Source organism: Eurosta solidaginis, chromosome 1, assembly GCF_040869045.1.
Source record: "Eurosta solidaginis isolate ZX-2024a chromosome 1, ASM4086904v1, whole genome shotgun sequence".
NCBI classification, from domain to species: domain Eukaryota; kingdom Metazoa; phylum Arthropoda; class Insecta; order Diptera; family Tephritidae; genus Eurosta; species Eurosta solidaginis.
In genome coordinates, this window is record NC_090319.1 from 1,423,379 (window position 1) to 1,435,943 (window position 12,565).

Genomic DNA, 12,565 nt, shown 5'->3' on the forward strand with positions numbered 1-12,565 from the left:
AAACGATCGAGCACGTTCTGTGCTCGTGCCCTGCACTTGCCAGGCTAAGACTCCAGCTATTAGGAGTGATACAGCTGTCAGATCTAGAAGCAGCAAGTGGCTTAAGTCCTAGGAAACTTCTAGTATTTGCCAAGAGGACGGAGTTATTTTATAACATAGGTCCTGGTTTTTGATAGGGTTTTTCAGTTTGGTCGTTAAAACAAACTTCTGGTAACACTACGGACTCAATCAGTCTATGTGAGGTCCTCATGGACCGGCCAGTTCAACCTACCTACCTTTACTCTCTTGAAAACGATTAAGAGATTTAGCATTTAGTTTGTAGATAAAGTATGTGTCAGTTGTTTTTATGGAATAAGACACAACACAGCATTTGTTTGAATTTAAAAATAAATTATTGTCTGCGCACCATCCGGAAAAAGAGTCCATATCAGAACCGTTAGAAATAGTTTGACAAATAAATAGTATTTTTTGTGAAATATATAGTTTTAGTGTTATATTTCAATCATTAAAGGGAGGAGTGATGAGGAAACATATTGCTTAAAAAGTGCTAAGTCAGGAGAAAGAATTTGTTTTAAGTGCGGAAATTGTGCTAAGTCATAAAATAGCTGCTGGGTTAGCATATGTGATATTTATTTATCTTTTTCAAAGCTTCTACACTCAAAAGTATTGCAACTAACGTATCCTCATTCACAGTTTTGAAAAAAAAAAAATGTTATTTCAAAAATTATTAATTTTTTTCTTCTGTAAAATTCGTAAAACTTGACTGAGCACATTTTCACATTAAGCTAACGATATATTGAGAAGTTCTAGGAACAAAGTTTTGTGCTTTTCATTCTTTTCCAAACAGTCGAAGTTCCTCCCTTAACTTGCTTATTTGGTCTCTCGTTTTTAATGTTGATTGGTTTAATTACTTTAATACTTATTTAAAAGCAATATTGATATTGCTATTAACCAAAAAAGGATACGTTAAGAGAAGGCTTAAGTCGGTCACCTAGTTAACCCAAACTATGTGAAACCGACTTCAGATCTTGAAAGAAAGTCAATTAAAAATGTAGAATGCCACAATATTTGTATATCAACTTTAAAACCGGAGGACAAATCATAAAATTAAAGAAATAAGACAGGAGTGCCCTCTCAATAAAAGCCCAAAGGTAAGAGGTCTTGAGCATTTTTTTCGTATGCGAGATGACCCAGTCTATTCTATGCTCGTCTGTCTGTAAACAATGAGTGCTTTGGTATTGTTGAGGGATTATTTTCTAACGACAAAAGAAAGCTTCGGCTATTGCGAAGGAACTAACCGCTGTTTCCTTAAAATGTTGTATGTGCGGGGCAATTGTACCTAATGTTTAGAGCCGTAACAAAATCCTCAAATCTCTACCCGCCAGTACGTGAGGAAAAATCAAAAAAACGGTCATAGCCACTTATAAAACAATTGGCCGGCCGATTACACAATTTCGTTAGCGGGAAATTTTTACGTTGGGCCCGTATTACGTGTTGGTCATCTGTTGCATCAAATTTATATAAACACTAGAAACCAGACACGCAGACGTTGCTCTGCCCTAACTTTGGTCTATCTTCATAACTTTTAAGCAGTTGTGACCTCTTACTCTCCCTTCCCCTCCATCCCCCTTTTCTTTATCTTTTTCTGCCTTTCTTTTTCTGCGCCTATTTCGCTCTATCTATCCATAGCTCTCTATCTTCGTATAACTCTGTCTCTTTCTCCTTCCATTTTTTCTCTTCTCTCTAGTTCTTCCTGTTCTCCATCCCTTTTTTCCAGTTCCAGTCCCAGTCTAAGACCCTGGCTCAGTGCTACTCCAAGTCCCAGTCGAAGTCCCAGTCGGTCCCTGCTTCATTTCTTGAAAATGTGTCATAAATACTAATCTAGGCAAAAGGCTACCTACATATATACCAAATTTCAGACAAATCGAACGGCGAATAGAATTTGTTCGAATAGATCGGTCCCTGGTTCCCTTCGCGGAAAGAAACTTCACAGGAACGCTATCCTATCTTTTAAGTTGAATTATACTGCACACGGTGTGCAAATTTGATTGAAATCGGTTAAGTAGCTTAGGAGTCCACTGCGGACAAACGTGACACGAAAGCTATATAATTTAATAAGGCGCTTAACTTTTTAATTGCGTTGGCCGTCTAAAAAAAGGGTATAAGTCATTTCTTTAACAAAATATAGATATCATAACTTGGCCATGTACGTGAGCAATAAATCAATAAATACCTTCGTCTGCGTTATTTTAACCCTTTAACTACGGTTTATAGCCAACGAATGAGTTTCAAAAGAAAAGCAAATACTGTCGAAATAAAACTATTTAGTTTACATTTATTCCACAATAGAATGGAATCAGGAAAATAAATACAGAATATATATTTATGTTTAGATATTAATTTTAAATCCTTTGAAAATTAAACAACCCACAAATAACAAAATTTAGAGTTAGTTTTAAGCTTGTTGTGATATTTGAATAGAATTTAAAGTTTTTTAGTGAAAAATCCCATCAAATTATTTAATATTCACACACAATTTCCGTTATTTCTGATCTGTTTTAGATCATTTCTTTCTTTTTCCCTTGTTGTATTTTTTAATTATATTTGGACACATTCACATTCACCTTTAGGCATCACCGCCCCCATTTCCGCCGCGCGTTGTACTGCAACTGCGCATTGTTGTACCTCCGTACTTTGTATGGTGCAGGTGCTCGTCGCTACGCGGTGTCATGCCATCGGAGCTCATTTGAAAATCATCATCATCTTCATCGAAAACGGGTTTAGTGATTTTCATAGCTTCTTCTAAACGATAACTGCTTGCTTTCGGCAAAGGTTGGTCATCACATTTCATTTGGTTCATTTGGAATTGGGTAAAAAAACGTTCAATATTCTCTAACACTTCACGCATGTCTATTTTCGACGACTTTTGGCTCATGCTGCGGTCTTCGGAAGGAATTTTATGCGGATCGGAGGACGGTGTTTTAATATTGCCACGACAGGAACAAGAATTTAGTCCCCTTTCGCATTCATTTGTGGAAGTGCTTTGCTTAGACCCAGTACTTCGCTTTTCCGAATGGACAACTGGCGGATTTGGTTCGCTACTTGGTGGACTGCCCGATGCCGATGCCAGCATTGTATGGTGCTGATAGAACATCTTATCGTATTCGGACTTCATACAAAGATATCGAAAATGACGTGAATTTTCTTCCCCATAGTGAACTACCTCTATTGAATAAAAAAGCAAAAATTATTGAAAAGTAATTATTGCTGACTAAAAATGGACATACTGTTATTTATATCAGTTTGAAGTTTAGTCAACAATGAGTTTGTGGATTTAAGTTCAGCTGAAAAACGATCCACTTTTGCTGATAGCTCACGAAAATTTCGATTCAGCAGATCTGAGATAGATTTCTAAAAAAAATGGAATTCATTGCAAGCTCATTTCATGTTGTAGTGGAACTTACCCCAATTGCATTTTCGACTGTTTGGCGAATGAGTTGAAAAAACTCTTCGGTGTCATCATCCTTATCGTCGTCATGGTTGTTGGAGTGATGGTGGTGATGGTGATTGGTATGTTCTTGATTGCGTGAGTCTTTTTGGCTATTGCTGTCTACAAAATTTACAAAGTTTTTATTGTCGTACATATTGGACGCATTAAATACAGATGCCGCTTGAGCATAAACATTTTTATCTGGTCGTGTAGTTTTGGCTTTATTGCTGTTACTATGTTCCTTTTTGACATCATCCAAGTTCAATATCTTATCATCTTTCGTGAAATACTTATCCGATTTCATACTACTAGCCGTCCGAGTGCTTTTGCGGCGATTTGTTGGCATCCCGCTGGCTATATTACCATTCATAGCTGCTGTGTTCCCAGAGGCTACTTGACAGCCTGTATTGTATGGCGTATTCGAAGTGATAATGTATCCTCCATATTCCCCACGGTCGCGCACAGTCTTCGGCATATTGTTATTACTCACTTGAGATTTATTTGGATTCGATTCAAATTTTGACGCGTACAGTTCCTCAACTGACTTTCGTGGTCGTTGTCGTACCATTTTGAGAGGGAATTCTGCTTGCTTAAGGCAATCGGGGATAAGACGAAATGTATTTTATTTTTAATCTTAAGCTGAGTTATACCCCACAGGTGACGCGTTGCTGACCTGAGCACTTAACTTCAAATCAGAATTTATAGGAAGGAGACGACAGAAAAATATATGTAGGTGGCAAAAAAATATGTGGAACTTTTCTTAAGATAAAAGTTTTTTAATTTTTGACGAAAATATCAATTTACGTTTGTTTCAATTGTGCCCGAAAAATTTTGATACACTGAAGTGGGGAATTCAAAGTAAACGCTGGAGAAGAGTCGTATAAAAAGACATGGCACACTTTTTCAGTTAGATTTGATTCGAGGTAAATTAAAATATATCAATATAAGAAGGAAAGTATACGTAATTTGCAGGTTGCATTACCTCTTAAGGCCAATTTGCAGAACTGCAAGTTATCTTTTTCCCATAAGAGGATGAAATCATACAATTTTTAAAAATCTTAAAATTAACTCGGAGTCAAAAAGGTCTTCAAGTGGGCCTTAAGGGGCAATGCGATCTGCACACGTAGTATACTTTTCTTATTTGTAAAGCTATAATGTTTATTAAGGGCGTGGACTTAAATCGCTTAATGAACTCAACTTCCTTCTATAAATGCGAATTGGGAGTGAAATTATGCACTAAAAATTATATGAAGCTTGATAAAATTGCGATAGCTAAAACTTTTCCGAAAATGGACTTGTGGCACATTCAAAAGTAACGGCTCAAACCAATAAAATATTTTAGTGACCAATTGAAATATCATACATACCCTACTTCTTCATGTCGGACTTTCATTGCAGATTTCTATATTGAAAATATTATCGACGGCAGGATCAGATCTTTTACAAAAATAGTAACGATAATAAAGGAAATAAAGGAAAGACAATTGGTAGCTTTATTCAGCCGAATGTTTTGCATTCTGCGTATATTTTCGCTCCTATTACCAATGAATAAAAAAATAAAATAAAAATAAAAATAAAATACAAATAAAAATAAAATACAAACATATGTACATTCATTAAGTTGCTTAAAAATATATGTACATATGTACATACGTACGTATCTCGTGATATGAGGAATATAAAGCTGAAAAGGTTTCTACTTCCCATATGAGGATAAAAAGAAAATTATTTGGGTTTTTATATTATTCTTACCAGTTGTTGTTGTTGTTGCAGCTATAAGACACTCCCCGAAGGTTTTGGGGAGTGTTATCGATGTCGACGGTCCTTTAACAAGCACCATTAAGGCACTAGCTCGACCATCTCGGCAACGATTAAGTATGACCACATGAAACCTTCTGGGCCATCCCGCTCTAATACCCCTAGATCCATGAGGAACTTGGGGTCGCCAGAGCTGTTCAAGAAACAGGATCCGCCACGGGTAGGTGAGGTTGATAAGTGGGGAGGAGAATTTATAAGTTCCGCTGGCAACCCCTTGAAAGGGTTGCGCAACACAACCCCTTCAATCAATTTAGTATTTTAGTCGCCTCTTATGACAGGCATACCTGCCTCGGGTATTTTATAAGCCCCTTAACCCGCTGGGTTTTATTTTTACCTCGTTTTGTTGTTAACTTGGGTTGTATGTATGTATATAACGGAATCTGTTCAGCCAATGTGCGTCGAGACCGGCAGTGGGTTGATGCATGGATTGCGATCTTTTGGTTGAGGAGTAAATCGCAAAGAGAAATAAGAAAGTACACAGAGGATTTTCCTCCCTATAATGGTGTATATTTAATTTATGTTAAAAGCGAACAATTCAAAATAATTGTGATAATATTACCTGTGCGTATAATAAAAAACGACGTTGATCTTTGGTTGGGTGTGACGTGGTCGACAGTTGATTGCAAAAGAGGCCGGTTGTTCAGCCAAGGACAACAGCTGAGCCCCAAAAATCCTTCCGCCTTTTGAAGGGAAGTGCACATTCACAATCACACCGAGATATACGCGCATCGGTGCTGACAAAATGCACGCATATACATGCATATGCATGCATGCATAAGCGATGGTAAGCAATAAATAATATTGGCTTCATTCCTGGCAGATAAACCTACGAATAAGGAAAAAGAGTACATTATACGCCATATAGTAACGCCTTATTTATACCTTATACCTAAGGTAAACAAAAAACAAGTAAGGACGGGACTGTCTTCGGCTGTGCCGAAGACTTCATACCTTTCATGTATGGGGCTGAACAATAATTTTATCCCATTAGTAATTTCCAAATAATCGGATGTGTAAAATAAAAAATATATAGTGAACAGATGTACATACCTAAACGATTTTTAAGATAAATATAAAATAAAAAATAGGTAGGTACTTTGTGTGAGGATGCAAAGTTTTACGTTTTTTGTGGTCTGCATGTAAAAACTATGACTACGATTCACGTATTTCAACAATATACGTCGTAAAAGTAAGTGTTTGGTGAAATATGAAGCTTCTAGCCGTAAAAAAGCGGCAAAATGACAGTTTATATGAAGTATATAATATATATACCACCGATCTCTATGATTTTTTCAGAAAACAATATCCAATACAATATGAAGCCTCTAGCTCTTAAAATGGGGCAGTAATTACGAAACGTTTCTTATCTGAACAATCGGTTGTGGGGGATATATACTATATACGAAAGCATATGGTGATGTTTGAGGATTCAATCTGATAAATTGAGGAGGATATGACAAAAATCCTCTTTTTCTGGAAAATCGGTTGTACGCCCGGTTCCGACAAATGTCTAATCGGACACCTAAATACACCCGCTCACCAAATTTTATCAAGATATCTCAAAAATTGAGGGACTAGTTTGCATACAAACAGACAGACGGACAGACGTGCATGGCTAAATCAACTCAGCTCTTTATTCTGATTATTTCGGTATACTTAATTGTGGGTCTATCTATTTTCCTTTGAGGACTTACAATTTTGAGATTCGTGCCAAACTTAATATACCATTTCATTCTCATAAAAAGTATAATAAATGTTGCTCCAACTGAGAGGATATGTGATAAATAGAAACCAACTCTAGTCGATACATTTTCGTAAAAATTTTAGAGCAACTGGATTCCGTTTTCATTTTTCTTATGACATATTATTCCTTATGCTGTCTGATTAATATCCTTAATACATAATCATAATTATAACGCCTTATATAAGACTGATTTTTAGTGGGTTTTAAGTCTTATGTAAAAAGTCCTAATACAGCAAGCAGAACCTTATAACAAGGCATAATATACATTTTTAATAGCTTGTAATAATTCCTTATGTAAGCCTTATTTTATAGATATATTATACATAACGTTATCTTTTAGATAATCCTTATGGCTGATGGCATAAGTACAGAAAAATAATTCTGGATATATATGTATGCGGACGTGATGGTGTGTGCGACTGGAAATATATTATTAAAGTCAACGCATTAGGGAGGGACGCAGTCAAAACAGAAATGTTAGGCATTGAACAAAGAAGTTTGATTAATTTGAAACTTTGCACACGGGTCATGGACCGATGGCAATATAATATTTTGATAACATTGTCTTCATAACATCCAAACACTAAATTTTTAATCAATGTTGTGCCACACAATAATAGAAAGGGGGATAAACGTGCTGAGGAATGAATGAGCCTCAGAGCACCAGGCTGAACCCTATCATTTGTTAGGTTTGACAGTTTAATTATCCAGTACCTTGACGACCGAGCTTTGCTCGGCAATCTTCGAATATGCCGCATAACTTACTTTGTTCTACATGTCATCATTAATCAAACTCTACTTTTTTATATGCACATATATTATATATTTTTACTTACCAATATTTGATTTCCTTAAAAATAGATTTCAAAAACATATCAAACAGTAACCGCAAAATAAACTGGAATGAAAAATTTGAAATGGGTAATTCCAGCGTATAGTATAAGGGATTGTTATGACAATTAGTGAAATCGATAACTAAGTTATTTAAGTCGAGTATCTCATGCGCCGAATTATTAATTTCAAACATTGTTTAGTTATACACTATGAAAGCCTCACAATTTTATTACAATCCAAAAATTTGTAAATTTCGAGAATAACAACTATCAGTTATGACAGCTATCAGTTAGTATAATTAAATGTCAACTAACTTCCCTAAGCGCCATCTGTTGGTAAGTAGTTAAATGGTTAGATGTCGTTTTCAAATTGAACATATGCCTCTAGTGTTCAATGGCAGAAAATCACATTGGTGAGATAACTTTTTGCTACGGTGAGAAATCTTTCTAATAGTAATCTGTGAGAAATTGCAATTGTTCATTGCATATTTGCCAAAAATATGCATTTAAATATATTTTGCTAGAATTTGCCACGGCGCCTTGATATTGCATTTCAACTTTATTAGCGTGTATGAAATTTAGAAGAATTAAGTCGAATTATGTGTAAGATTTTTTTACGAAGATTTTTAACTTTAATGTTCTCCTTTAAAGGTTTAATAGAATATGAGTAAGTATAGTACTATTTCGTCTAACTACCCCAACCCTAATTAGTAACCCTACTCAAAAATGTCCCTATTGTAATGCGGAGTGAAATACCTTTCGTTTGGTACCCATATCGGGGCATGTCATGCAATTTTTTTTTATTTCGAATGGGTGGCAACCCTAAATGGCAAGCCTACTCAAAAATGACCCTATTGTAATGCTGAGTGAAATACCTTTCGTTTGATATCCATATCGGCATATCTCATGCATTTTTATACTCAGTTGAGCAGAGCTCACAGAGTATATTAACTTTGATTGGATAACGGTTGGTTGTACAGGTATAAAGGAATCGAGATAGCTTTAGACTTCCATATATCAAAATCATCAGTATCGAAAAAAATTTGATTGAACCATGTCCGTCCGTCCGTCCGTCCGTCTGCCTTTTAACACGATAACTTAAGTAAATTTTGAGGTATCTTGATGAAATTTGGTATGTGGGTTCCTGGGCACTCATCTCAGATCGCTATTTAAAATGAACGATATCGGACTATAACCACGCCCATTTTTTCGATATCGAAAAATCGAAAAACTTCGATAATACATTACCAAAGACAGATAAAGCGATGAAACTTGGTAGGTGAGTTGAACTTATGACGAAAAATACAAAATTAGTAAAATTTTAGACAACGGGCGTGGCACCGCCCACTTTTAAAAGAAGGTAATTTAGAAGTTTTGCAAGCTGTAATTTGGCAGTCGTTAAAGATATCATGATGCAATTTGGCAGGAACGTTGCTCCTATTACTATATGTATGCTTAATAAAAATTTGCAAAATCGGAAAACGACCATGCCCACTTAAAAAAAAAAAATTTTTTTTTGTCAAATTTAAAAAAAAAAAGTTAACATCTTTACAGTATATAATTATGTCAATATTCAACTCCAGTAATGATATGGTGCAGTAAAATATAAACATAAAAGAAAATATCAAAATGGACGTGGTCACGCCCTTTTTCATTTAATTTGTCTAGGATAGTTTTAATGCCATAAGTCGAACAAAAATTTACCAATCCTTTTGAAATTTGGTAGGGGATTAGATTCTAGGTCGATAACTGTTTTCTGTGAAAAAGGGCGAAATCGGTTGAAGCCACGCCAGTTTTTATACACAGTCGACCGTCTGTCCTTCCGCTCGGCCGTTAACACGATAACTAGAGCAAAAATCGACATACATATCTTTACTAAACTCAGTTTACGTACTTATTTGAACTCACTTTGTATTGGTAAAAAAAAAATGGCCGAAATCCGACTATGACCACACCCACTTTTTCGATTTCGAAAATTACGAAAAATGAAAAATATGCAATAATTCTAATACGAAAAAAGGGATGAAACATGGTAATTGGATTGGTTTATTGACGCAAAATATAACATTAGAAAAAAACTTTGTAAAATGAGTAGAAGAAAATGAAAAAGTTCTGCAGGTCCAAATCAAGAGCCCTTGAAATTTTGGCAGGAATACTGTTCGTGGTATTACTTATATAAATAAGTTAGCGGTACCCGACAGATGATGTTCTGGGTCACCCTTGTCCACATTTTGGTCGATATCTGCAAAACGCCTTCACATATACAACTACCACCACTCCCTTTTAAAAGCCTCATTAATACCTTTAATTTTATACCCATATCGTACAAACACATTATAGAGTCACCCCATATCCACCTTTATGGCGATATCTCGAAATGGCGTCCACCTATAGAACTAAGGCCCACTCCCTTTTAAAATAATCATTAAGACCTTTCGTTTGATACCCATATTGTACAAACGCATTCTAGAGTCACCCCTGGTCCACGTTTATGGCGATATCTCGAAAAGGCGTCCACCTATAGAACTAAGGTCCACCTTTAGGACGATATCTCGAAAAGGCGTCCACCTGTAGAAATAAGGCCCACGCCCTTTTAAAATACTCATTAACACCTCTCATTTGATACCCATATCGTACAAACACGTTCCAGGGTTACCTAGGTTCATTTTCCTACATGGTGATTTTCCCTTATTTTGTCTCCATAGCTCTCAACTGAGTATGTAATGTTCGGTTACACCCGAACTTAGCCTTCCTTACTTGTTTTTTTTTTAATTTCGAATAGGTGGCAACCTTGTGATACGTTTTGAGTGGCAACACCTGGGTAGGAAGTCTTAGAAGGTGATACATTATCTCTGTGCCAAATTTCATTTAAATCGGTTGAGCCGTTCCCTTGATCGTACGGGTATACGAACAAACAAGAATTGCTTGTTTAAAGTTATAAGATGACTCGCTGGAACTATGACACTTTAAACCAAGACGCACAGAACGTGGAGATTGGTCGAATGACGAAATGATCGGGAGAAAAAATATCGAACTAAAAAATTAAAAATAATTTTTAAGCAAAAGGTGTTTATGTAACAGTAGTAGAAGGTCAAACAATGAATTTAAGTTATTAACAGAATAATTCAATGCATAGCTAAAATCGTGGGCTACGCACGCTACAATGATTCTGTTTGCAACTATTTGTGAGAGGAGATTATTCCCTCAATAACTTAGATTTTTTTATACGTTTACGCCATATATTTTTGAAATACCTAATTCGTAGTCATAGTTTTTACATGCAGACCACAAAAAACGTGAAACTTTGCATCCTCACACAAAGTAGCTACCTATTTTTATACCTTTCATGAAAATGAAATGGTATATTAATTTCGTCACGAAACCCATAATTGTAAGTCCTTAAAGGAAAATAGATAGGCCCACCATTAAGTATACCGAAATAATCAGGATTAAGAGCTGAGTTGATTTAGCCATATCCGTCTGTCCGTCTGTCGGTTTGTATGCAAACTAGTCCCTCAATTTTTGAGATATCTTGATAAAATTTGGTGAGCGGGTGTATTTGTGTGTCCGATTAGACATTTGTCGGAACCGCCCGGATCGGACCACTATAACATATATCCTCCATACAACCGATTTTTCAGAAAAATAGGATTGTCATATCTTACTCAATTTAACAGATTGAAGCTTCAAACTTCAACATATAATTTCGTATATTGCACATATTGTTGCCTGAAAAAATTTATGAGTTCGGCAGTATATATAGTATATATCCCCCACAACCGATTGTTCAGATAAGAAACTTTTCGTAATTACTGCCCTATTTTAAGAGCTAGAGGCTTCAAATTTCAACGAATGCTTGCGTATATAGCATATATTGTTGTCTGAAAAAATCATAAAGATCGGTGGTATATATAGCATATATATAGTATATATATATATTTTCGCAATTTTAGCCCCATTTTAACAGCTAGAAGCTTCAAATTTCAACGAATGCTTACGTATATAGTATATATTGTTGTGTCAAAAAATCATAATCAATCTGTCCGTCTGTCGGTTTGTATGCAAACTAGTCCCTCAATTTTTGAGATATCTTGATAAAATTTGGTGAGCGGATGTATTTGGGTGTCCGATTAGACATTTGTCGGAACCGGCGGGATCGGACCACTATAGCATATATCCTCCATACAACCGATTTTTCAGAAAAAGAGGATTTTTGTCATATCTTACTCAATTTAACAGATTGAAGCTTCAAACTTCACCATATAATTTCGTATATTGCACATATTGTTGCCTGAAAAAATTGATGAGATCGGTCGTATATATAGTATATATCCCCCACAACCGATTGTTCAGATAAGAAACTTTTCGTAATTACTGCCCTATTTTAAGAGCTAGAGGCTTCAAATTTCAACGAATGCTTACGTATATAGCATATATTGTTGTCTGAAAAAATCATACAGATCGGTGGTATATATAGTATATATATGGTGGTATATATAGTATATATATATAGTATATATATATATTCGCAATTTTAGCCCCATTTTAACAGCCAGAAGCTTCAAATTTCACCGAACGCTTACGTATATGGCATATATTGTTGTCTGAAAAAATCATAGAGATCGGTTGTATATATAGTATATATCTCATACAACCGATTGTTCAGATAAGAAACTTTTC

General features: G+C 35.5%; 1 protein-coding gene across 1 annotated transcript; it reads right to left on the bottom strand.

The window, feature by feature from the left end:
* Positions 1–2,334: 2,334 nt before the first annotated feature.
* Positions 2,335–4,289, bottom strand: LOC137238802 (probable basic-leucine zipper transcription factor S). Its single transcript, XM_067763824.1, has 3 exons — positions 3,465–4,289; positions 3,288–3,411; positions 2,335–3,225 (listed from the first exon to the last, which is right to left on the bottom strand). The coding sequence occupies exons 1-3, from the start codon at positions 4,056–4,058 to the stop codon at positions 2,627–2,629; spliced, it is 1,317 nt and encodes a 438-aa protein (XP_067619925.1). The 5' UTR covers positions 4,059–4,289; the 3' UTR covers positions 2,335–2,626.
* Between the last annotated feature and the right edge of the window lie 8,276 nt (positions 4,290–12,565).

Coding starts and splice junctions, on each gene's coding strand:
- LOC137238802 (XM_067763824.1), bottom strand. CDS start 4,058: ATGGTACGACAACGACCACGAAAGTCAGTTGAGGAACTGTACGCGTCA. Junction 3,412..3,464: donor CAGTCGAAAATGCAATTGGG/GTAAGTTCCACT, acceptor CATTTTTTTTAG/AAATCTATCTCAGATCTGCT. Junction 3,226..3,287: donor TCAAACTGATATAAATAACA/GTATGTCCATTT, acceptor TTTATTCAATAG/AGGTAGTTCACTATGGGGAA.